General features: G+C 46.6%; 1 protein-coding gene and 1 long non-coding RNA gene across 16 annotated transcripts; one reads left to right on the plus strand and one right to left on the minus strand.

The window, feature by feature from the left end:
- Window positions 1-25,655, minus strand: LOC144314697 (uncharacterized). Of its 12 annotated transcripts, none has more exons than XR_013380563.1 (11): window positions 25,444-25,655; window positions 24,466-24,669; window positions 22,902-23,049; window positions 19,045-22,098; window positions 18,371-18,523; window positions 16,296-16,421; window positions 16,077-16,207; window positions 13,329-13,414; window positions 11,250-11,300; window positions 3,917-4,013; window positions 1-1,542 (listed from the first exon to the last, which is right to left on the minus strand). It is a non-coding gene; the product is annotated as an uncharacterized LOC144314697 (long non-coding RNA). The 12 variants fall into 12 exon arrangements; XR_013380554.1 differs by having other exon boundaries at window positions 1-1,472; window positions 22,902-23,057; XR_013380552.1 differs by having other exon boundaries at window positions 22,902-23,057.
- On the plus strand, window positions 379-21,893 carry CNR2 (cannabinoid receptor 2). 4 transcript variants are annotated; one of them, XM_077899147.1, is made up of 3 exons: window positions 14,026-14,392; window positions 14,739-14,878; window positions 18,790-21,893. In XM_077899147.1, the coding sequence occupies exon 3, from the start codon at window positions 18,835-18,837 to the stop codon at window positions 19,915-19,917; it is 1,083 nt and encodes a 360-aa protein (XP_077755273.1). In that variant the 5' UTR covers window positions 14,026-14,392; window positions 14,739-14,878; window positions 18,790-18,834; the 3' UTR covers window positions 19,918-21,893. The 4 variants fall into 4 exon arrangements, with proteins under 4 accessions (XP_077755272.1, XP_077755275.1, XP_077755273.1 ...); XM_077899146.1 differs by lacking the exons at window positions 14,026-14,392; window positions 14,739-14,878 and adding an exon at window positions 379-844; XM_077899149.1 differs by lacking the exons at window positions 14,026-14,392; window positions 14,739-14,878 and adding an exon at window positions 13,351-13,436.
- Window positions 25,656-25,688: the final 33 nt, after the last annotated feature.

Consider the following 25,688-nt stretch of genomic DNA (forward strand, 5'->3'; position numbering starts at 1 on the left):
TGGGCATTAGGGACACAATCCCTGCCTTCAGGGAGTCCATGGTCTAGCAAATGTAAATGAAAAATGGGGTTGGTTTGACCCACATAGCATTTTTAAAAGATTTGACTTTGTGGTCAATATTCTAAAATGGGAAGCCATTACATAAAAATCAGGATTTCTATTATCTGTTGGAAAATGTGGCACGTTCCAAATGTTTGGGACAGCTGGCACTCAGGTCTGCATTCCCATGTAGCAAGACTTGGCTGTAGCTGAAAGATGTCAGTCCCCTGTGATTGGGTCCTATGTCCCTGTCCCCACCACTCTCTGTTGCCCCATACCAGCACTCTTCACCCATTGATGTTTTCTGGCGGACACTGATAGGCATTGAATTTCAAAGTTCTGATCTGATAGACAAGAGGGATTGGAACGGAATGTCCTTTTAGGTGGTCTGTGTAACGCTGGTGCATTACCTCCATTTTGCAGATGAAGAAACTAAGGTTTAAGAAGATTAAGTGAATTGCTCAAGGTCATAAGAGCTACATGGGATTAGAACTCAAGTCCCTTGACTCCAGGGGCTATACAGATGCCCCTCCCTCCCTGGTCAGAGTTCCTTGTGAGAAATAACACAATTACAGGGACAGAATGCTGTGGTACTGGGGACCCAGAGGGGAAGTGGTGAGAGGGACGGAAGGCCAGACCTCCTCATGCTCACTCATCTGTGAAAAAGAGTAAAAGCAAGAGAAAGCTGACTTGGGTGGCTGTTGAACAGTAGCTCTGACTGGGACCCAGGGCCAGCTCCTTAACGCACAACTACCAGGACTCCTCAGCACCCAGCAGGATCAGGAAGCTCAGCCCACAGACCACAGTGAGTAGCTTTCCATTGTTGCTTTATTTGGGACCTCTTCCTCATTTCAGAAAACCTGTATTCTTTGAAACCTGGGTTCCCACTTTCCCCCTCCCCTCTCAGGGATTTAAGAAGCTGGGGGGGCCTGACTGGGGCCAGGAGATTGATGCCGAATGAAGAGGACTCCCAAGGTGTGTGAGGACCAGTCACAGGAAGGCTTGGGGCTGGTGCCGTCCTCACCCTTGGACAGGATCACGAATCAGCATTCAGCTTTGCAGGCCCACCAAGGTCCAGACAGAAGGAGACAGTCACTGACATGCAGACAGCTCAGTAGGGTGAGAGCCACACTAGGTCCAGGAGGCCAGGGGTCCACTCCACAGACGTTCCACTCAGCAGGACACTAGTGTTTATGAGTGTGTCCTGCGCCAGCACCCAGGTGAATCTCAGCACTGGTAACTCCGTGGCCTCAGGATATCAGTCCCCCTCTTTCCCATTCAGCTCCCTCTTCTGAGAACTTTGGGCCCGAGACCAGCACTCATGGGCCTGCCACGATGAGGGTTGGCTGGATGATGCTGGCACCAGATGGGCACCTGGGCTCAGCAAATGGCTTCATTGGAGATTCTGAGCTTCATACCATCTGCTGCTGCTGCTGTGGAATAGAGATAAGGATGATGAGGCTTCAGGCTGCTTCTCCCTCAAGTGGGTGGCAGGAAGACCCCCTGAGGACACAAAGATCAGGAATAAGGCAGAGAAGGGGCTCAGGAGAATTTGGGTAGGCCCTGGCCCCACATTGATTTCTACCAATGAAGCACATCCTCTACCTTTTGGTGGGTTAAGACCTGGTGGTTACGGTGGGCAACGTGGTAGCATGGCTTAGCCGAGCAGAGCCTTCCAGGGTCTCCTCTCTTCCCTCCTTATCTTGTTGCACCTATCACTCTTACCCTGTGCTCTCAGATGTGCACAGAATGTTCTTTTGTTCATTCCTATTAAAGCATATTCAATAGGACTCAGGGCTCTCCCCCTACTGGGCTGGTTGGAAACTGAGTCTCAGTGTATAGGGAGCTTCTTTCACGTTCCAGCATTGCACATTGAATCCTAGGATCTCATACAGAGCATATAGCAGGGGAGGGACCTGACCTTCATGCCAGCCTGGCTCCTCCTATGATAGATGCCCATTGTCCAAAGGAGTCTGATCTCCTAAAGTCCAGCCCCGTCCACTTCCCTGGCATGCCTCGAGTCCAGATTCTTCACCAAGATTTGAAACCACTGTGACTTGGGTTCAACCTCAGGGTTGGGTTATCACCCAGTACCTTCACCCAGAGGCCCACCATTTCCCCAAGGCAGCAGAGCCCAGGATGTCAACACTCAAGGGACCCATGATTGTCTCTCCTATGTCCTCTGGGTCACAGATGTAGGCTCCTCTCCCCACCCACCTAGGACCCCGGCTCCATCTTCTCACTAAACTCAGGTTTTTACAAAGGACAGAAAAAAGGGCTGTCTTCAGACAGCTTCTGCTTTCTACCTCAACTCCTGCAAAAAATGTCTAGGCCAGGAAACACCAAGGCTACTCTTTTTTTTTTTTTTTTTAAGATTTTATTTATTTATCCATGAGAGACACAGAGAGAGAGAGAGAGGCAGAGACACAGGCAGAGGGAGAAGCAGGCCCCATGCAGGGAGCCTGACGCGGGACTCGATCCCGGGTCTCCAGGATCATGCCTGGGTTGAAGGCAAGTGCTAAACCGCTGAGCCACTCAGGCGTCCCCAAGGCTACTCTTTGAAGGGAGACAGGCAGCTGTATCTTACAGAGAAGGAAAACCAAGTCTCAGAGGCAATGGTGACACCTTCAGGGTCACCTGGCCAAGGAAGAGTGCAGCCACTCTCAGCGCTCCCAAACCTGTGCTGTCAGTCACGGGAGCCCGTGGGAGACTCAGGTCCCCCTCACCAATGTGTCAGGTGGCCTTGGGTGAGTCACATCACCTTTTTTTTTTTTTTAAGATTTTATTTATTTATTCATCACACACACACACACACACACACACACACACACACACAGAGGCAGAGATACAGGCAGAGAGAGAAGCATGCTCTGTGCAGGGAGCCTGATGTGGGACTTGACCCCGGGACTCCAGGATCACGCCCTGAGCTGAAGGGAGACACTTAACCGCTGAGCCACCCAGGTGTCCCACATCACCTTTTTAACCTGCAGTTTCTCCAACTCTAAAAATGAAGCAAAACAGCATTACCAACCTGCTTCAAAGGGAATTTCATTTATTTTAACACTTCCAGAGCGCTCACTACATGCTAGAACTCTGCTAGCACTGTTGCCTTCTCTTGTCCAGGGCTCACAACAGCCCATGAGAGAGACACACTGTCACCACCCACATCTGAGAGGTGAGAAACTGAAGCTCACACAGGATTAAGACCTTGCGCAAGGTTGCATAGCTGGTGGTATATGGCAAAGTCAAGACTCAAACCCCGATCTGTCTGAATGCGAAACCAGCTATACTGCAGCAAGAACCCCCAAAAAGAACAGGTGCGGCGAGTGCCTCGAAAGCGCTATGGTGCAATGCAGCCTCCAGGAACAATCCCCTCTTCCAGCTGAGCTCAGAAAAGAATTTAAGACCATTATTCCCTCTTCCCTCCACTTCCTGGGGAGAGATAGGGTCCACAGAGCATGGGGTGTATCCTGCCCTGCCCCCATGCAAGGAAAGTGATGCCAAATGCCAAGAAAAGAAAATGGTAGAAAAGGCAGATCAATGGGGTAGCCCAGAAGGAGAGGAGCCTCTGGTGTCATTCCTCCCCAAGCATGGGAAGGAAGGCGGCCAGGTTCCCATCCAAATCAGGAGGATGATGGTGAGACTTCCAGGTAGAAATGGGTTGGTTTGGGCCTCTTCTGGGCTTTGCTGCCTCTGTTCTCCTCCCCCACCTGCTCCTACCCCCCACAAAGGAGGCCCTGAATCTCCTTCTCACACAATGAGTCAGAGACAGCTCTTCCCACCACGGCTCCCTCCCTCCCCTCTGTCTTTTTCTCCCTGGGGGGTTGAGGCCACCCCAAAGTTCCTCTGAGAACCACAGCTGCATTCACACTATTACCTCTGCTAGACAGTGAATCCATCCTCTGTGTGTCTCCGTGGATCTGCCTGGGTCCCAGGGGAATCTGACAGATCCGAAAGCAGGGGACAGGAGCCTGCTGAGATCAGGGAGGGGGTGCAAAGTGTCATGGACTTTCTCCAAGACTTCACACGAGTCCCTTCTTAGCAGTACTCACTTAGCAGATGAGGTTACCAAGGCTCAGTCACATCAGGTAAGTGGCAGAGACAGGACTCAAGCCCAGGTCTGTGTTTTCACTACCTTCCACCAGCTTTGCCCAACAGGGAGGGAGGTTTTCCAGAAGGTTCACACCATTAGGAGGTCATGGAGCTTAGTTCCATTTTTTTTTTATAATTAATGAATAATGATTTTGCTATTTAAAAGATACTTTTTTCAGTGTGAGAGCTTCTTAGGATAAACAGAAGAATCAAAAGCAGAAGTTAGTAGTGATCAAACAAATGATGATCTAATTTCTCCCAACCAGGATGTTTATCATTTGGCCAGTGGAGTGGCTTTGGCTGATACATGGTTTTATATCGGATCTTATTCTTAGTCATTTATTATTTAATGTATATCCTTAATGAACCAGTGATTAAAGGCAGGATGCAAAAGGCATTCTGATGTCAGAAACACAAGGAAATAAGGAGAAGGAAGATGGTACGTCCCCTGCAAATTTACCTCAGGATTCATAAATTGTGTTTATCTGTTTATATTTCTTATATAGCATATCAGGGAAATTCTTGCACTTCCCAAAATTTCAAAGAGTGTTAAAAAGAGAAAATGATATGTGCTCTTTCTTCACCCATATCGGGCAAAAAGTTAATCTACACCGTCAGGGCACATGCAGAAGGATGCTTGCCAATCAGGACCTGAGATCTATTTTCTCTTGCATATGACAAACGTTGGGATTCTTCTAAAAGGATACAGATCAGCTTTTTAGGCGTCAAATGCCAGAACTTAAACCCTCAGGTCTTGAAAGTGACTTCCATTCTCTTGTTACATCTCAGCCTATTTTAATGTCCACTTGGTCCCCCAATAAAACATCGCTTCAATATGTGTTCACCAACCATACATTCCCTTCTGTCGTGAATATGAAGTGGATCAAGCGCAGATGCCACTTGGAAAGTGAGAAGTCAAAATTTATCTTCACATATCATGCATACAATTTACATGGTTTAAAATAAATGTTAGGGAGATTTTTGAACTGATTGAAAAATAGTACATTTGGCTTAAAATCGCTTCCTTTTTCATGGGCCATACAAAATCATGGCTCAACTGATTGCTGATGGAGTTTCTAACATTATACATCACTGTGAAACAGTTGTTGAGTCAGAAGACATTGGAGACATTCCAGTCTGACCCCCTCATTCTATTTTCTTTTACTCTTTCAGCTTGGGGCATGATCCTTAGATAGCCTGGCACATAGACAACAAACATAATAGTTAACACTCATTGAAGGTAGATTACGTGCCAGTCAGGCATCTGCTATGCATCTGCTACATGCCACCTACCCCATTTACTCCTCACAACAGCCTTGAGTGGAGGTACTTTGGTTTATCCCCATTCTATAGATGAGGATGCTGAGGCTCAGGGAAGTGAGGCAATTTGCTCAAGAGACCACGGATCTAATAAGAGGCAGAATCAGAACTCACAATTGTGATTCACGGATGCCTCTTAAATCTCTGTAAATTTCCTTCTTTTTTTTTTTTTTAAGATTTTATTTATTTATTTGAGAGAGAGTGAGATCACTAGCACATGAGCAAGGGAGAGGTGGGGGCAGTGGGACAAGCAGACTCCATGCTGAGTGCAAAACCTGATGCTGGGTTTGATCCCAAGACCCTGAGATCATGACCTGAGCTGAAGTCACATGCTTGATGGACTGAGCCACCCAGGTGCCCCCTGTAAATTTCCTTCTGACTCTCAGTTGACCCTTACCTGTTTACCACGTCTCTTTACAGAAGCAGGAGCTGGAAATCCAGGTCTCCTTGCAAGTTAGTGTACCGAGGGAATCAGTACGCTGGGTCTGATCCCAAATCCCAGGCCAGAAATGGCCCTAGAGCCCAAAGCAAACAGATCCACGAGTCTGAAATAATTCGCTCTATCAGGAAGGGGTCGGTGGAGTGTGCGTGACGATCACCTCCCCAGATGTCTGGCCCATCTCTGGCTTCTCCTCTTCTCTCCATGGTCTCACTGCCCACACCAGATGTAATTCATTCCTCAGCCTGCATCCAGCTGTCCCTGTGACCCTCTAGCCACTTTGTCACCACACAGATGTTAGTGGCCCCAAGGCTTATGAATCAGCCGCTTTGCTGGTGCCAGTTTCCTCAATTATAAAATGGGAGTGCTCCCAATCCCCTGGTTGGCTTGTCATGCAGAATAGATGAGTTAATACAGATAATACAGTAAGCGTTCATTCCGTGTTACCCTCTATTAGTGTCGTAACCACTACTGTGTTTCAAGAACTGGCCTCCACAGCTCTGCCACCCCACCACTCCCACCTCTGTTCAGAGAACCAGTCTGAACTGCAACCCCCACTGCTGCCACTAGAAAGAACCAGAATGAAGGTTAAGGGCAGGGACTCCACCTTTGCTTCCCAGCAAGCCAGGAAAAAGTAGAGGACCCTGGGGGAAGCCAAAGGGGACTCAGAGTATCCACCACCCCTTCAAGCCTTGCCTACTCTCTTGCTGTAGGGAAGCCACCATGGAAAGTCCTTGTTGTCTTTCAAACACCTCTGCCCTGTGGTTATAAGGCCTTGTTTGCCCCACAGAGAGCACTTCATGGTCAGAATGGATGACCAGCCACTTCCAGGTGTGACTTTAACAATGCTCACACACACACACACACACACACACACACACACACTTTTCCCAATGACCAATGACCAATTCACCAGTAGCAACCTACTCTTGGGATTGAGATCCACACCCTGTTATTAGTCATTTAGACTTTAGTGTGACCGAGTCTTCAGAATTTTTCTATAGCAGGTTTTCTTTGAAAAACAGGTATAGGCTTTGTAATTCCTATTGTAAAGATGAAAGTGAAGGGCAGAGAATCAGTGACATGCCCTGAATCACAGGGGAATTCCCTGTTGGGACAGAACTAAAATACACATCATCAGACAGCCCATCCCAAGACACTGACCCCTGGGACCTGGTGAAATGGGAAACTGGGGTCCTTATGCTATTCACAGAATTTCAAGAAGCCCACCCCCCAAAAACAGGATAGAGATTCCCCATAAGAAAGCTGTAGAAGCCGTCTGAGCGCTAGGAGCAGTTGATAATTATGTGCCTGAACCTGAGTTCAAATTGGACTTGGTCTTTCGTATGACTGCAGGCAAGTCATTTCTCTGTGCTTCTGTCTCCTTGTCTACAAAACAGAGGCGGTGATAATAGTACCGCCCTCCCTTGCTTATTGTGAGGATTGCCTGGGTTCACATGCAAAGCCATGCTTGGTACTCAGAAGCTGTCAGTGTTACGGTAGGATCACCCATGATCCCACCCTTGCCCGCACATCTACAGCCGGGCAGGTGACGCTCTGAAAGGCTTGTCCTAAGTCCTCTTGCCAAGGATCCTTTGAATTATTCTGAAATGCTGGCCAGGCATGCCCTTCTCGCTGATATATACTCCATCAGCCTTCTTCCCCCCTATAAATAAATAGATCGGTGATGTCCCCTTTGAAAAACTTGAAGATAGTTAGTTACCCTCCTTGAGGATTTTCACAAGTATCAGAGAGAAGTCCTTCAACCAATTCATCTGGCAAATATTTATTTATGTGCCAGGCAGTGTTCCAGGCACTTGAAACACAGCAGTGAACAAAACGGACGATGAGCACCTGCTCTCTTGGAGCTGAGATTCTACTGCCCTGATCATTAATGGTGCTGAAGGCCCTGGTTGGAGAGAATAGCCCAAGGAGGAAAGGATGGAGAGTAGAGGGAAGAGATTGTTGCCCAAAGTATGAGGAAGATGCCCCTCTCTCCAGACTGGCCTGCCTTCTGAGGACGGGGTCTCACACCAGCATGGAGGCCTAGGTCTGAGTTCTGGCTCTGCCACCTGCAAGCCATGTGACCTTGGGCAAATCCATCTAGCTGAGCCTCAGCTTCCTCACCTTAAAACAGGGGAAGAGGAGCCTGGGTGGCTTTGGTTAAGCATCTGACTCTTGATTTCGGCTCAGGTCATGATCTCAGAGTCGTGAGATCAAGCTCTGCATCAGACTCTGTGCTGGGCGTGGAGCCTGCCTAAGATTCTCTCTCTTTCTCTGCCTTTGCGCCTCCCCTCGATCCTCTCCCTATCAAAAAAGAGGGGTGATGGATAAGACAATCTATCCAAAAGTGCACTTCACAGGATAAAGGAGGTAATACAGGTAAAAAGCCTGGAGTGCCTGCCACAAAAGAAGTACTAAAGCACAGTGGCAAATTCATTTTCTTCATCTACTTTAACCAGAGTGACATATGGCAACAGGCTGAACGCAGAAGCAAAGATTCCAGACAATTAAGAGGTTCCCCCCCAATTTTTCATTAAAAATACATCATTTCTATTAGCATGTAATAGGTTCGTTTGACATATTTTTTAAGTTTTCAGTTTTATTTTCTAACACTGTAAATAGTAAAGGATGTAGCCTACCTCAGCGAGAGCCCTGTACGGTCTGGGTAACTTTTAAGATGGTAAAGGGGATACTGAGAGTGCAGAGTCTGAGTACTCCTGCTCTAGGCTTTCCTGAGCAGGCTTTCTCAGGCCAGCTCTTCTGCAACCTGACAACACTGCCCTGCCCCATGTGGTTAATTGCACAACTTTCAAGTTCGAAAGACACTTTGAGGTGCCATCGAAAACCCATTCATGGAGCAGATGGGCATACAGAGAAGAGGACAGTTTTGCCTGAGGTTACTCAGCCATCAGTGCCACCCCAGACGGAACCAGAATCCTGTCTCCTTGGTCCAGGGCTCTTGTCCAGATTGCAGGCTGACAGGTGCCAACATCTTTCCCCCAGCCTGGTTAATAATCCATCAGGCTCCCCAGCACATTCTCAGCTTCCCGTTCACTCAACCCCAGACATCCTGAATGGAAACAGAATCTTCCCTCTCTGCTCTCCTAACTCTGTCCCCTGCTCCCTCCTGCCTCTCAGCCTTCCTCCTTGACCCCCCCTTCACCAGCCCAAGAGCATGACAGAGATGATGTCCCTCTCATTTGGTGCCAATTAGCAAAGAACTTGGAAGAGTGAGGGGAAAGCTGTAATATGCATGCATAGTATGTATATATATATATATATATATATATATATATATATATATATATAAAATCTCTATAATATAGATTACAGATTATATTATGTATAATCAGCCAACAATGGAGGGCTTACTGTGGCCCAGGCACTGTATTAAGCATGATGCTGTCTCAATTAATTCTTGTGCCTCACTATTGCCAATAAAGTACGTACAATTTGTTATCCCCATTTTACAGATGAGGAAACTAAGGAAAACAAGTGAGTGACTTCATCTGAGGTCATAGAGCTAACACTTTGTGCCAGGACTAGAAGTCAGGTCTGTCTGACTCTAAAGCCAAAGAGCCTGACTGGCAAATCCTTGGGTCTCAGGAGATCAGGATTTCACCAGGTTGGTGGAGATAAGAGGAAAATCTAGACCTGTTAATGTAGCAATGGAGGCAATCCTGAGTGAAATTGGTCAGAAGAAGAAAAAGCCAGGAAGAGAAACAATGTGTTTTGCTCCTGAGGCTAAAGACCAAAGATTGCCTGTGCCAGTTGTTTGGGCAATCACCCTGAGCAGGGTCATGCATTAGATCCTGTCCCTTTACCAACCTGACTCTCATAGCACAAGGGCTCAGGTCCTTGCTTTGCCTGTCACTTGCTGTGAATTTTTGGGTGATGTGCCCTCTCCAAATCCATTTGTTCAAGAAACGCTACCTGTCTCCGATAACAATCACGAGCTCTGCCCCACTGTGCAAGCTGTCAAATATGATATGGATGTGGGCATTATTAGTTCATCCTCTAAAAAGGAAGTTGCTGGGGCGAAAGGTAGTAGAAAAGAGGAAGATATCTGAAAAGACTCAACAAAATTGTCCCATGTGGAGACTTCAGATTAGTCAGTTAATTACCAAGAATTAAAGAAGGTAAAACAACAGGATGGGACCCTGGTCTTCGAAGAAATGAACAAAAGCGTGGGTTCCCAGCACCCCTAGCAAGCTTCTTAATCTCTGGACCCCAATTTCCTCATCTGTACAATACGGAAAATAATTATACCAGCTTTGCAGGGCTGTTTTGAGGTCTAAGTGAGATAATGTGCTGAGAGCGCTAGTACAATGCCAGGCCTCATCATCGTTATCCTCCAATCGTCTTTTCAGATGGCAGTGCTGGAGAGAGGGAGAGAAAGTGACTTCTCCATAGAACCAACTGAAGCCAGAGCCAGGCTCAAACCCCGAGCATCCATCCTAACTTGGGACCCTCTTCACATTACACACAAACACACTACAGTTCACTCAGGCACCCACACTCCTGCTTAATTGTTTTAAATCATTATTTAATCTGCACACCGAGAATGCAGGTAGTAATAGTTTCCCCAGTCACAGATGAAGAAACTGAGGCTCAGAGATCTTGAGTAACTTGCCCCCAGGTCACACAGCCCACCCACAGCAGAGCTGGGATCTGAAGCCAGCAACGTTTTATTCCAAAGCCGTGGCCCTTCACCTTTGCTGTCGTGGAAAGAGGCCTCAGACACCATCAAGCTTAATTCCTTCCAAGAGGGAGGCTGGAGATGATACAGATCGATACAGGAGGAAGGTCCAGGGAGAACAAGTGTCCAGACAACAGGTGGTGACGACCCCACAGACCCTGGGTGGGAGCGATGAACGGTGAGTGGACAGCAGACAGACTCTTCCAGCCCCACAGGGCAGACTCAGGGAGGGTGAGTTTCTTCGCCAACCACTAGACGGACATTTGAGAATGGCCTTAATGATGATCCTTTATGCCAGTTCTATAAATTACAAATTCTTGGGGATCCCTGGGTGGCGCAGCGGTTTGGCGCCTGCCTTTGGCCCAGGGTGTGATCCTGGAGATCCGGGATCGAATCCCACATCAGGCTCCTGGTGCATGGAGCCTGCTTCTCCCTCTGCCTGTGTCTCTGCCTCTCTCTCTCTCACTGTGTGCCTATCATGAATAAATAAAAATTAAAAAAAAAAAACTTAAAAAAAAATTACAAATTCTTTCCTTAAAGGACTGGAGGTGGCCTATATTATAAGTTAGGGCAGTGGAAATAATAGCAAAGCATTAGAAACCACTAAAAAAAAAAAAAAAAAAAAAAAAAAGAAGAAGAAATGAATCAGGAACCAACCTTGAATGACCCACAGGCTTGCATCGGATTTAGTTCTGAGCTTCCTGGCAGCTGGGGAAAAGAAACACAAAGTCTCTCTGAAAAAGCCTGCTTTTTCCTCAGTGGACATTTGTTCATTTATTCAATAAGTCGATTTTAAAATACTTAAGTGCCTCCTTTATGCCAGGCCGGGTGCTCACGTGCTAGAAATCCCAGGAGAAATGTATTAAAGAAATCTGCCAGGGCGGCCCTTTGCATCTGTCCCCTAGGACAATTTCCATACTTTGCCTTCTCCTGGGACACATACCACTGGAGAGATTTTAAGTTCCTTCACACACATGCTGTTCCACCCCCACTCGGATGACTACCGTAGTGGTCTATTTACAAGATCAAGAGCCTGGAGAGTTGCCAGCCTTTTAGTTCACTTTCTGCTTTAGACCTGCTGTTTGTGGTTCCCACCTCTTTCCAGAAGTCTGTTTCCCTGGGTAAGCAGTGTTATGGTGAGATGCTCAGGGTGAGGCTCAGGATGAGTCCCAATGGGCAATATCAGTCATGGCTTGGGAACAGGGAATGGTGGCTTAGAGACCATCTAATTGTCTCACTTAACTGGGCTGACTTCCACCTCCTTAAGGACTGCTTAGCTCAGCTTGGACGGAACCCCTCACTAAAAAAACTTTGTTTCAGTGTGAGAGGGGACTAGAATACAAAGATGTCATCACTCCCTGATCCAGATTCTACTCTCAAACTAGGAGCTCACAGTCCAGGAAGCAAGAGGAGACAAATATTATTGATACAAATAGTAGAAGGTAGACAGTGATCCATGCAGCAATGAATTTCCTCCACCTGAAGGGGTTAGGGGAAACCAGAGAATGCTTTCTGGAGAAGGTGGCCTTGATATAGGACTTGAAAAAAATAGATAAGATTTGGGCAAAGGCCAATAGCCTATAGCCCAAAACTCCAGAGAACTTCCTGGCAACTTGTAGTCAAGTGCTATTAAGCATAGAGGGGAACTAGGAGAAGAAATGTGGAAGGAAGGCCTCATGATTTCCTTTCCTACAGCTGGACACAATACCAAGAGCCCAGCCTGCATGGGCTTTGACTCATGCAGGTCAAACAGGTTTTTATTTTTATATATTTTTATATTTTGACCTTCATGGTGATAAAGTATCAGCTGAAAGTGAATGGAGATCTTTCTATCTGCCTCAGCTCTCAGTTGAAGCTCAGACAAGACTCAAACACAGAATCCTGTAGGAACCGTATAAACTAACTCAATTGAGTCACTTCCTGCCTTTCACTGAACATGTGCTGAGCCAGGTGGAGTGCCATGAATTTAGTAAACTTCTATTACTTCATCTGCACGGCAATGTGATATGGACGGTATTTCTCCCAGCTTACAGATGAGTGAAACAGATGTGCAGAGAGATGAAGTAACTTGCCCAATGTCACATGGCCCTTTCAAGTAGAGAGCTGGATTGGAATCCAGGGAGGTCTGGGCACAAAACCTGCAACGCTGGGATTCAGCGTGGTTGAATTCAACCTAAGGAGTCACCCAGTCTACCCACCTGCTTTATTTTTTTTACTATTTTTTATGTATTTATTTTACAGAGAGAGAGCCAGAGAGCACAAGCAGAGGCATGGCAGAGGGAGAGGGAGAAGCAGACTCCCCGCTGAGCAGGGAGCCCCATGTGAGGCTTTATCCCAGGACCCCAAGATCATGACCTGAGCCGAAGGCAGATGCTTAACCCTGAGCCTACCCACCTGCTTTAGAGATGAGAAAAGAAAGATCCAGAAAGGAGAAGGGAGCTGCCCAAAGACACTCTATAGCAGAACAGGAACTGGAAAGCAGACCCTCCAACTCTAGGTCAAAGGGAAAAATGATGGCTCTTGCCCTCAATCTTGGCTTTTCACTGCTGGTATAGTGGCCATAATCAGAGTCACGTTCAGTTCACCTCACCTCACACCTTGTCCCTGGTGTGCCTTGGGCTTTAAATACCAGGAATGCGGGGGCAGCTGTTACCATGGCACTCCTTTTTTCACTTCACACTTTCAGTTCAAGTAGGAAAACCCCCCAGGGGCAACCCCCTCCTCCTACCTCCTCACCTGAAGTTTCCTTTCCCAGACACTCAGCATCAGTATAGGTCAGGCTGCAGGCTCCAGGTCCACCTTACCCACTGAGCACCAACATGCTGTCGAAGAAAAGAGTGTCAGGTAGTTTTGGGGCTTTGGCACTGTTCTTGGGTGGGGATGGCACTTGGTTGGTTGGTTGGTTGGTTGGTTGGTTGGTTGGTTGGTTCTCTTTTAATCATGCATTTGTAGGGCAGCCCTGGTGGTGCAGCGGTTTAGCGCCGCCTGCAGCCTGGGGTGTGATCCTGGAGACCTGAGATCTCGAGTCCCACATCGGGCTCCCTGCATGGAGCCTGCTTCTCCCTCTGCCTGTGTATCTCTGCCTCTCTCTCTCTCTAAATAAAAATCTTTTTTAAAAAAAATCATGCATTTGTACAGTCAGGTCACGAAATGGTTTTGGTGTGCCTCAGTGCTTGTTACTATTTGAAACTCCACAGACACAGTGATTAAAAAATATGAACCCTTTCTCTTAACGAATGCACAGACATAAAGTCTTCTGCACGCCTTGAAAGGATTGATACCCATCACAGCATACCCCTTTGAAAAAGCCAGGGTAGAGGTCATCAGCCGATTGTTTTTTTCTAAGGAGAATGAGATAGGTATTGTCATTGTCATTTCGTATGTGAGAAAAGGGGCTCAGAAAGTCAAAGGGACTTGCCCAGAGTCACGTGACCAGCCATGGCAGAGGTGGAACTAGTACCCTGCAACACCGCTCACACTGGGTCTCCCTCTGTGCTGGGCACTCAGACCTAAGTCCTTGCCCTGGAAGAAGGCCCATCTAGGAGCCAGATGCTCTGATTCCAGAAGGTATTTCTATCTTTCCATAGGGAAGCCAGGCTTCCTGCATTTCCTGGTGCTGTGTGCATCCTGTTGCTGTCGGATGTTTTCTTGTTAGTCTCTCCATCAAAAGGCCTGCATTTCCTGCCCTTATTTAATTTGGACAATACCACAGGTCGGTGGCCACACCAGACTTGGGTGAAGCACTAAATACCGGCAGCCACCACCCTGGCATCCCTCTTCTAGGCTGGACTCTGCGTAAGGTAAGCCACTCTCTGATGGGAGGAGGCTTTTTCTTAAGAGAAATCTGGAGAGAGGGGGAGTTTGGCTGGGACAGCGGGGTGCAGGGAGGAAGGTTCCAGAAGTGGCAGAGTGGGGACATGGGAACTGAGGAAGGCTTGCACTGTCTGTCACTCATTCATGACCAGAGCTAAGAACGAAGCTGGCACCATTTCCTGTCTCACTCAAGTGTGACTTTAGCAACATTCAGCAATAGCTATCTGTCTCAGACAAAGGCACCATCTCAAGCTTCTATAGGCAGGGTCACCTTTGTGTCTACAGAACAAGGGTCTTATCTTGTGACTTGGAGGATGTGAAATCTCATTCCAGCTCTGCTGCTGTTTTGTTGGGTGACCTCAGGAGATTACTCCCCCATCCCTGGACTGTTTTCTCGATGCTAAAATGACGGAGCTGGATTAGATGAGAGGGTTTCGATCTGTTCCTTGGACTGCCTTGAAGACAGGGCATAGGTAGGTGATATGAACTCAGACTTTACCTGACTTAGGAATAGAAGTTCCATCAATTGTAAAATTGTTCTGCTCTCCCAAAAACTTTAAAATCACTGGATTATATATTTTTTAAAGATTTATTTATTTATTCATTCAGAGAGAGCGAAGAGAGAGGCAGAGACACAGGCAGAGGGAGAAGCAGGCTCCATGCAGGAAGCCCGATGTGGGACTCCATCCTGGGTCTCCAGGATCACACCGGGCTGCAGGCGGCGCTAAACCGCTGCGCCACCGGGGCTGCCCCAAATCACTGGATTATAATACGAACTGCCATTTATTGAGCTCTTGTGATGTGCTGGGCATATTATTTTTAAAACTTCATGGAGTAGGGGAATTATCCCCTTTGAAGATGCTCAGGATATTAATCATCATCATTATCATCATCATTTCTGGGTATTGTATTAATTGACTGAAATCCTCACAAAACCCATCTTACAAATGAGAAATGAAAAACCCAAGGCATTCGGTATCTTGAACAAGGCCACTGGGCTGGAATTTCAAGCTGCAGGAGGATGTACTACACTCCCTCCAACACTCTCCCTTGGGGTCCAGCTCCTTGCCATTCAACTGGGGTTCATTCGTTAGGGAGTTTTTGAGCACCTACTGTATGTAGGCATTATGCAAGGCACTGAAGACCAGAAATAATGAAGGCTCAGTCTCTGACCTTGACAAGCTGTGGGGCCTCTGCCAAGTGATTTAATATCTCTGAGCCCATTTTACCTGTGAAATAACAATACTCATAATTTTATTTTATTTTATTCATTCACTCATTCATTTATTTTTAGGTTTTATTTATTTATTTAGAGAGAGAGTATGCATGAGCAGGGGGAGGAGCAGAGAGAGAGGGAGAGAGAATCCCAAGCAGACTCCATGCTGAGCATGAAACCTGACCTGGGGCTAGATCCCAGGACCCTGAGATCATGATCTGAGCTGAACCGAGCCGCTTAACTGAACCACCTAGGTGCCCCCTTATTTTATTTTTTTTTAAAGTGAACTCTACACCCAATGTGGGGCTCAAACTTCTGACCCTGAGATTAAGAGTCACATGCTCTACTGACTGAGCCAATTAGGCACCCCCCAGTACCCATAATTTGTATGCTATACAGTTGTATGGATTACATTAGATTGTGGCTGTGGAAATTATTTCGTAGAATTTCGATACCATCCAAATGGTGGTTAGTTCCAGTTGGAGAAAAGCCTAGTGCAGAACTGGTTACAACATAAGCAGAGTAATGCGGGGAGCTTCCTTTGTGATGGAGCATCAAGGAAGGCTTCACTGGATGAAAGATGAGTCTAGAAGGAAGGTAAAGAAGGAAGGTCAGCCAGAGAAAAGGAACCCTGAGGTGAAGGTGTGGGCAAAGGTGCAAGGAAGTAGAGCTACCTGGGAAATGATGATGGAGCATCCGGAGGAATAGTGGAGCCGGCAGGGCTGCCTGCAGTGGCCTGTGAGCGGTGAGGCCTGCCCCGGCTGTCCACGCGCCCTACACCACGTTGGCGTGGGCTAGCGCTGTCCCATGAAGACACAACATGAGCCACAAGTCACTTAAAATTTTCTAGTTGCCACATTAAAAATGAATGAATGAATCAATGAGTAAGAAGGAACAAGAGAATGAAATGAACATTCTTGTAGCGGCCTCTTCAGTTACACACACGTCACAGTCCCCCGGGAGCATATTCCCAGGAGTGGAGCTGATGCACCCAAGGGCAGTGGCATGTCAGCCCCATCAGTTGGGCAAACCCAACTGCTCTCCACAGTGGTTGTGCCAACTTACCCTTCCCTGGAGGCGCTGAAAGGCCTCTTTGGTCTCCACCCTCTCCAACACTCAGCATCAACAGGTTTAATTTTTCACCCATCTGATGGGAGGGAAACTTGCATTTCTGTGGTTGCTACTGAGGTGAGACATCTTTTCAAAGGATCACTGACCATTTCTCTTTCATGCCGTTATTATTCTTGTGTATGGGTTCTCTTTTTTCTTGAGAAGTCTGATGTGAGGCTTGTCTGTTTTATTATCTTTTCAAAAAACAAGCTTCAGAGGTACCTGGGTGGCTCAGTCAGTTAAGCATCTGCCTTCCACTCAGGTCATGATCTCAGGGTCCCAGGATCCAGGCCCTGTCCCTCCCCAGCTCCCTGTTCAGTGGTGTCTGCTTCTCCCTCCCCCACTACCTCCTCCCCCAACTCATCCTCGTTCTCTCTCTCTCAAATAAATGAATGAAATCTTAAAAAAAAAAAACAAAAAACCTGGTTTCAGTCTTTTCACTTCTTTCTAGTCTCCATGGGTTTTTCTATGTCATTAATTTCTGGTCTTATTATTTCTGTCTTCTGCTTTCTTTGTGTTTATGCTGTTGTTGTTATTCTAATTTTGTGCTGTTTATCGCATTTGTCTTTTTTCTATTCTGAGCATGAAGGGCTATATATTTCCTTTTCCGGGCTGCTCAGATACATCCCACAGATTTTATTTATTTATTTATTTATTTATTTATTTATTCTTCATCCCACAGATTTTAATGTTACAATTCTAAACATTTCTGGTCTCCTGGGTAACTCAGTCAGTTAAGTTTCTGCCTTTGGCTCAGGTCAGGATCCCAGGAGCAGCCTCCAGGGGAGTCTGCTTCTCCCTGCCCCTCCTCTTCTCCCCTCCCCTCTGTTCATGCTTTCTCTCTCAAATAAATAAAATATATATTTTAAAACCCACAATTCAAAGTATTTCCTAATTCCCTTTATGATTTTTTGACCCAAGAATTATGCAGGAGTGTGTCTTTTAAATCTTTGTGTTTATGAAGTCTGTTAGTTATATTGTTTAAGTTCTTGATTTCTTAACAAATTGCACTGTGGTCAGAGGACATGGTTTGTATTCAGAGATTATTTTAAATTTGTTGAATTTACTTTTCACCTAAGACTTAGTTTTGGTAAGTGTCCACATTTGCTCGAAAACCATGTGCATTCTCCAATGACTGGGTGCTGAGTTCCATATATGACTATTTAATCCACGTTGTTAATTGGATGTTCAAACCTTATACATTCTATTAATTTAACAGCTTCTGAGAAAAGAATGCTAGAATCAGTCACTATTCAATTTCATTTCACGGCAAGTCCACAAATATTTACTGAGTACCTATTATGTGTCAGATACTATTCTAAGACCTTATATCAGTGGACAAAATAGTTCCTGACCTCATGGAACTTAAATTCTAATGGAACAAAAATTCTAGTGACCTGGCTAGAAAGTATATTCCTCCAGAGAAAATTCAAGTTTGCTTTCTAACAATATCTAATGATGTCCCATACAAGATTTGGGTTTGGCGTTTCTCAATATTTAGAACATACTCATATATAAAAAAAAGATTAATTATCTGTCACTTAGATTTATCTGGATTCTTATATCTTATCTGGCAACCCTGCTGGTGTGAAGCCAAAAAGTTTTGTCTTTGTTGTCAAAACTGCAGCATCTTACTTACCAAAATGGGCAAACAGAACAGAGTAGAACATCAACAGAAAAATCCCCTCCATCTTATCGTTCTGGATTCCATTTTTTTCTTGGTTTTGATTTCCTTGTGGTTTTTGAGCCTCAGAGATTTCTCTTACTTTCAATGGGAAGTCTCAGGATTGGGCTTTTTGGAAACAAAAGACCAAAAGTCTTGCAGGCCACTTCTGCTTCTTGAATTCCCACATACCACTCCCAAGGCAACCAGTACAGACCTACTGACCCAGTAGAACACGGATTGAGGGCAAAATATAGAGGACCAAGATATGCATTGCTATTTTCAACATATGATCCGCCCACACAGATAAAGGGTTTGCCTAGAGCTGTTGGTTGTGTGAAGTCATTATTGCGGTAATTGAAAAGGACTCGTTTCTTCTTCTCATTGTGCTGCAGCAAAGGCTTCGTGGCAAGCCCAGCAGGAGCCAAGGGACCCACCCCATGGAGAGCCGCGGGGTGATGGAGGCAGCCAATGGCTGCAAGGATGCCTTGGATTTCAACCCCATGAAGGAATACATGGTCCTGAACAGTTCCCAAAGGATAGCTGTTGCGGTGCTATGCACCTCCCTCGCCCTGCTAAGTGCCCTGGAGAACCTGGCCGTCCTCTACCTGGTCCTGTCCTCCCACCGGCTCCGCAAGAAGCCCTCATACCTGTTCATTAGCAGCTTGGCTGTGGCTGACTTCCTGGCCAGTGTGATCTTTGCTTGCAACTTTGTAAATTTCCACGTCTTCCATGGCATGGATTCCAAGGCTGTTTTCCTACTGAAGATTGGCAGCGTGACCATGACCTTCACAGCCTCTGTAGGCAGCCTACTGCTGACCGCCATTGACCGCTACCTCTGCCTGTGCCACCCATCTACATACAAAGCCCTACTCACCTGTGGGAGGGCCCTGGTAACCCTGGGCATCATGTGGGCCCTCTCTGCATTGGTCTCCTACTTGCCCCTTATGGGATGGACTTGCTGTCCCAATCCCTGCTCTGAGCTTTTCCCCCTGATCCCCAATGACTATTTGCTGGGTTGGCTCCTGTTCGTTGCCTTCCTCTTCTTTGCCATCATCTACACTTATGGGCATGTCCTGTGGAAGGCCCATCGGCATGTAGCCAGCTTGGCTGAACACCAGGACAGGCAGGTGCCAGGGATGGCACGAATGAGGCTGGATGTGAGGTTGGCCAAGACCCTGGGGGTGGTGCTGGCTGTCCTTTTCATATGCTGGCTCCCGGTACTGGCCCTCATGGTCTACAGCCTGACCACTACCCTAAGTGACCAGGTCAAGAAGGTCTTCGCCTTCTGCTCCTTGCTCTGTCTTGTCAACTCCATGATCAACCCCATCATTTATGCCCTGCGGAGTGGGGAGATCCGCTCCTCTGCCTTCCACTGCCTGGCCCACTGGAGAAGGCATCTGAGGAGACTTGGGCTTGAAGGAAACAAAGAAGTCCCAAGGTCCTCAGTCACTGAGACAGAGGCTGATGTGAAAATCACCCCATGGCCAGATTCCAGAGTCCTAAACTGCCCTGATTGCTGATGACACCTCTTCCACAGTTTTAAACCAGCTGAGTCAGAATCATTTCACTCTTCAGAGGAAAGAGAGCAGCCTTGACCCTATTGTCTTACTTGAGTCAGGCTCCAGGGGCTTAGACACTTACCCCTTTTTGTTGATAACTGATGTCTCTAACACCTGGCAGGTAGCCTGGCTGTGCCTATTTGCATGAGACTGTTGGATAGCTAGACCCTGTGAGGAGTGGCAAGGTGGGCGAGAGGATTGTGCAGGCTCAGTGCACATTCAGATTACAGAACCTCCCCAACAAAATAGCTTAGTGTTTACATCTTCCAGAGACCCCAGGATCCAGAGGGAGCCTGCAGGCTCACCAAAGAGGAACTCAGAGGAAATCTAGAAGGTGAATGGATTATGTTCCTGATATCTCAAGATGTCAGGTAGGATAGCTGGCCAACAATGTTCTTGCTTCATTGTTGGGACATCCTTGGTTCTAAGGCTATGAAAGACCGCACTTTCTGTCACCTTTGCCTGCTGAGGACCAAAAACTTTGATATAATAAGGATTAAGCATGTTGATTCACCTCTTTCACAGGTAATTGACAAGCCTCTAGTTCAGGGAATCTTATTAGGGCAACGGCCCCACTTGACACCCTGATAATCTCCACTCACAGCCACTGTGACCTCCTAGGTCCCTGGGGAATACAGAGGAAGCTGGGACTGATTGAGACACAGAATTTTCGGAGAATTTTATGGACCCTCTGTAGTCCTTCCACTGGAAGCAGGCAATGGCCCAGCCTAATACAACTCCAATAAAAAGGAAGACATTCACTAAGATTTCATAAACCCCCACATTGTTCCTGGTTGCCCCTCAGTTCAGCTCCTTTGTCTCCTCCGCACCTGTATAACAAAAAAATGAGCAGAGCAAGTAGGAGAAGAGGGAAATTCCCTTACAATGTGCCAGGTATGGGACTGGCATCCCACAGTCCATTATCTCAAGCAAGAATGCAGTCCCATGCCTTTGAAGATTTCAGGTCACCCATATCTTACATGTCAGGGAAGGTAGATTCCTACCAAAGAAGCTTACTTAAAACAATAGGCAAGAGAAACTGTTGTTGGTGGGAAGGATAACAGAGGAGTTCTAATGCAATGATGTGGGACCATAGAATAAAGGGAAAGACATTGATTAAACATGAAAATTAAAAATATTCATTTAATATTTACAAGACAAGGTGTCTACTATTCATTCACTCATGCACCCATCTCACAAATATGTGCCAGGCTTTGTGCTAGCCATAAATGGTTGTACATCCATAAATGAGACTCTAACGGGGCTGACATTCTACATTCTGGTGGGAAGACAACCACTAAAGAAGATAATTACCGGTGGTAAAATGAAGGAAATCATCAAGGTCATGTGATAGGGATTAATTGGGGCAACTTTAGGTAGGGTAGACATACTACGTGCTCTGTCATAAATGCTGGCTGGCTTTTATAGAGTCTTTACTATGTGCCATACACTGGGATAAGTGCTTTCGAAGGAAGTATTTTACTTAGTCTTCACAATAACCTGATCAATAAGGCCCTCATTTTATGGATAAGGAAGTAACTAAGTGGCAAAATCAGTTGCCTGAGATCACACTGCTGATATATACCCAAAGCTGGGGTTTCCAAAGCCTGCCCCCTTTACCACTAACCTCTTGGCCTCGTTCAAATTCTTCTTGTTTAGGAATAATACTCAATTTCTGTAACATTAGATTGCTGCAATCTTAACTCGCCATTACTTCTCAATGTACTTCACTTTCTGTCCTGTATTAATTTCCTGTAACAATTTCCCACAAACTGGGGCGCCTGGCTGGCTCAATTGGTGGAGCACGCCACTCTTGATCTTGGGGTTGTGAGTTTGAGCCCCATGTTGAGTGTAGAGATTTCTTAAAAATAAAAATCTTTTTAAAAAAACACAAAACAATTGTCCACCAAGTGTCTTAAAACAACAGAAATTTATTCTTTCATGGAAGCTTCTGGAAGCTAGACGTCCAAAGTCAAGGGATCAGCAGGGCCATGCTCCCGCCAGAGGTTCAAGGAGTCTTCTTCATTGCTTCTTTTGACTTTTGGCAGCTCCTGAAGTTCTTTGGCTTGGGGCAATGTAACTCCAATCTCTGACTCCATCTTTATATGGCTTTCCTCTCCCCACCTTATCTCTTGGCATCTTCTTTTAAGGATGTCAATCATTGGATTAAGACACATCCTAAACCGGCCTCCTTATTTTAACAAATTACATCCACAAAGACTGTTTCTAAATAAGGAAACATTCACTGGTTCTGAGTGTCGGTGAAATGCGGGGGGACATTAGTCAACTCAGTACAGCCCCCCAAGGACGAAGTCGACCCCTCAGTTATAGCCCATATCATGGACTGTGTTAAGTGGCACTCACTGGCTAGTCTTCCCCATGAGATGAGCTCCACACTCACCTCTCCTGGTCCCCAATGTTCCCTGACAATTTAGCATAGAGTTTTTTTCTTCTTCCAAATTTTTATTTAAATTCTAGTTAGTTAACATATAGTATAATATTGTTTTCAGGAGTGGAATTTAGTGATTCATACCTTATATACAACACTGAGCATTCAACATGACTAGTGCCCTCCTTAATACCCACCACCCATTTAGCCCTTCCCCCACCCACATCCCTCTAACAACCTGTTTTGTTAAGAGTCTCTTAGGGCTTTTTTCTCTCTCACTTCCTCCCCCTTCCTGTATATTTATCTGTTTTGTTTCCTAAATTCCACATATAAGTGAAATCATACGGTATTTGTCTTTCTCTGACTGAATTATTTCACTTAGCATAATACACTCTAGTTTCATCCACATCATCACAAATAGCGATATTTCATTCTTTTTGATGGTTGAGTAATATTCCATTGTGTATATACACCGTATCTTTATCCGTTCATCAGTCAATGGACACTAGGGCTCTTTCCATAATCTAGCTATAGTCTTAAGAGGGCTGGTGAATACCTGTGGAGCCAAAAGCATTTTGAGGGGCACCTGGGTGGCTCTCAGTGGTTGAGTGTCTGCCTTCAGCTCTGGTTGTGGTTCCGGGGTCCTGGGATTGGGTCCCATATCAGGCTCTTTGCAGGGAGCCTGCTTCTCCCTCTGCCTCTCTCTGCGTGCCTCTCATAAACAAACAAACAAACAAACAAACAAACAAACAAACAAACATTTTTAAAAGATCAGATTACAGGGATCCCTGGGTGGCGCAGCGGTTTGGCGCCTGCCTTTGGCCCAGGGCGCGATCCTGGAGACCCGGGATCGAATCCCACGTCGGGCTCCCGGTGCATGGAGCCTGCTTCTCCCTCTGCCTGTGTCTCTGCCTCTCTCTCTCTCTGTGACTATCATAAATAAATAAAAATTAAAAAAAAAAATTTATAAAAAAAAAAAAAAGATCAGATTACATTTTAATCCAGATACCTATCTTTTTATAAGGCAAAGACATGGCATGATTTTCTTTTTTTTTTTTTTTTAAAGATTTATTTATTTATTCATTCAGAGAGAGCGAAGAGAGAGGCAGAGACACAGGCAGAGGGAGAAGCAGGCTCCCCGCAGGAAGCCCCATGTGGGACTCGATCCCGGGTCTCCAGGATCACACCCCAGGCTGCAGGCGGCGCTAAACCGCTGCGCCACCGGGGCTGCCCATGGCATGATTTTCTAAGGTAAATTTGTGATTCCTTAAAGTTTGGGCATGCCTTTCTTTATTCACTGGTGGGGTCTTTTCTCATTTTAGCAAAGAAAATGCCCAAGTGCCTGGCATAAATTGATACTTAGTAAATATCTGATGTTCAATGAATAAAACTAGAGTTTTATCACTGAATTAGGGAAGCCTGGGTGGCTCAGCTGTTGAGCATCTACCTTCCGCTCAGGGCATAATCCCAGAGTCCCAAGATCAAGTCCCACGTCAGGCTCCTTGCGTGGAGCCTGCTTCTCCCTCTACCTGTGTCTCTGCCCCTCTCTCTCTCTGTCTCTCTCTCTCTTTCTCTCATGAATAAATAAAATCTTTTAAAAAAAAATCATCGAATTAAATGATTCACTTCCACACTCTCTTCCTCTCTTTTCACATTGATGCTCAATTTCTGCTCTAAGTAAAGAACAAGTTTATGGAGGAGAGCAAGTGGGGAAAGGGGACCCCGGATATCACTGAGAACTGCCCTCATTGTTTAGACAAGACTTGCCCAAGAAGCCCCAACAAAGTGGTATCCAGTGCCAGGAATGCAGGTTTCCCAACTTCTAGCTCTGTCCACTCTGTTTTAATGTTTCTTGCCTGTCCCTGCAGATTTACATTTTGGTTATAAGGATAAGAAGTGGAGGTCACAGTGTCCCATTTTATCTTCCCCAAGATGAGTTCTCTAACATCAAAGACCATTACTCACTCTGATCACTAGAAGATGTGTGTGAATGGGTTTTATTGTTTTGTGTCTTGAGGTGTCTGTGCTTACCTTAGGGCCCTGTTTCAACATAATTTTGGAAAGAAACACAGAAGATAAAACAGCTGTTCAATCAGCAACAATGTTCAACATTGTGTTACCTTATGACTCCTAGAATGAGGAAGTGCTTGGTTCTGTCAACAAAAGCCCCAACCTCTCCCAGGGTGCAAGAGGGAAGCAGCTTGTTAAAAGGCACAGATTCCACATCAGAAGACTTGGGTTCCGGTCCCACCCCTGATCAAACTAGCAGTGCTATTGACCTTGGGTGACTCCAATCCTCCCTCTGGGTCTCAGTTTCCTCCTTCCTAAAATGGGAAGAGTAGGGAAAGGGATAATGTCGAGGATCTCCAAAGTCGCTTCAAACTGTGATATGCCATTTGTGGGGACTGGCTGTGCCACGTGGGGTCATTAGATTTCCCCAGTTGCTGGCCCCACCTCCTGTTTGAGCACACAGCAAGTACAAACTGTAGAGGGATTGGTGACCTCCCTGCCAGGGGAGGTTGACACAGGCACTCCTTGGGCCCTGGGGCTCTCAATTTTCTCACCCTGCTACTCTAAAAAAAAAAAAAAAAAAAAAAAATGTTGCTTTGTGGCAACCTGTGCATGTGCCTTATTTTTCCAATTAGATATTCCCCAAGCACGGTAAATAAATATTAGACAGAGAAAAAGATCACAGAGGCCTCCTCTCTTCCTCCCTTCCCCTGATAATGCTTCCTCCCACCCTCCCTCCACCCCACATTGCTGCCAGGGCTGTCACAGTGCCTTTCCTTCCATCTAGTATTCCTGCCTCTAGGCTTGGTCTTTTTTTTTTTTTTTAATTTATTTATTAGAGAGAGAGAGAGACAGGCAGAGGGAGAAGCAGGCTCCACGCAGGGAGCCCGACGTGGGACTCCATCCCGGGTCTCCAGGATCACGCCCTGGGCGGAAGGCGGCGCTAAACCGCTGAGCCACCGGGGCGGCCCCAGGCTCGGTCTTCTATACTACAGTCCAGGAAGTCCCCTACGGCTCCCAATGGCAGAAATGCGCTCGCTTCCCCCCACCCTCGGCCGCAGCGGGCCTTCACACCCCCGCGACTTAACCCGGCTGCGAAGTCCCCTCCCAAGCGAGTTCATCCGTCCCCCCGGCGGAGCGCGGGCAACGACTCTTCGCGTTTTTCTCCCTCTGAGCGCCAGAGGGCGCTGCAGGAACGGCCGACCCGGAGGGGAGGAGCCAGTCGCCAGGCAGCCGGGGCGACACGCCCCCTTTCCGCTCCGAGCCAATCACTAGTGGGGGTGGGCGGGGCCACGCGGCCGCGTACCTGCGCGGAGAGAGGCGGCGGCGGAGG

This window comes from Canis aureus, chromosome 5 (assembly GCF_053574225.1).
Source record: "Canis aureus isolate CA01 chromosome 5, VMU_Caureus_v.1.0, whole genome shotgun sequence".
NCBI lineage: Eukaryota > Metazoa > Chordata > Mammalia > Carnivora > Canidae > Canis > Canis aureus.

Bases quoted from the DNA above. Each gene is read 5' to 3' on its own strand.
- CNR2 (XM_077899146.1), top strand. From the start codon at position 18,835: ATGGAGAGCCGCGGGGTGATGGAGGCAGCCAATGGCTGCAAGGATGCC.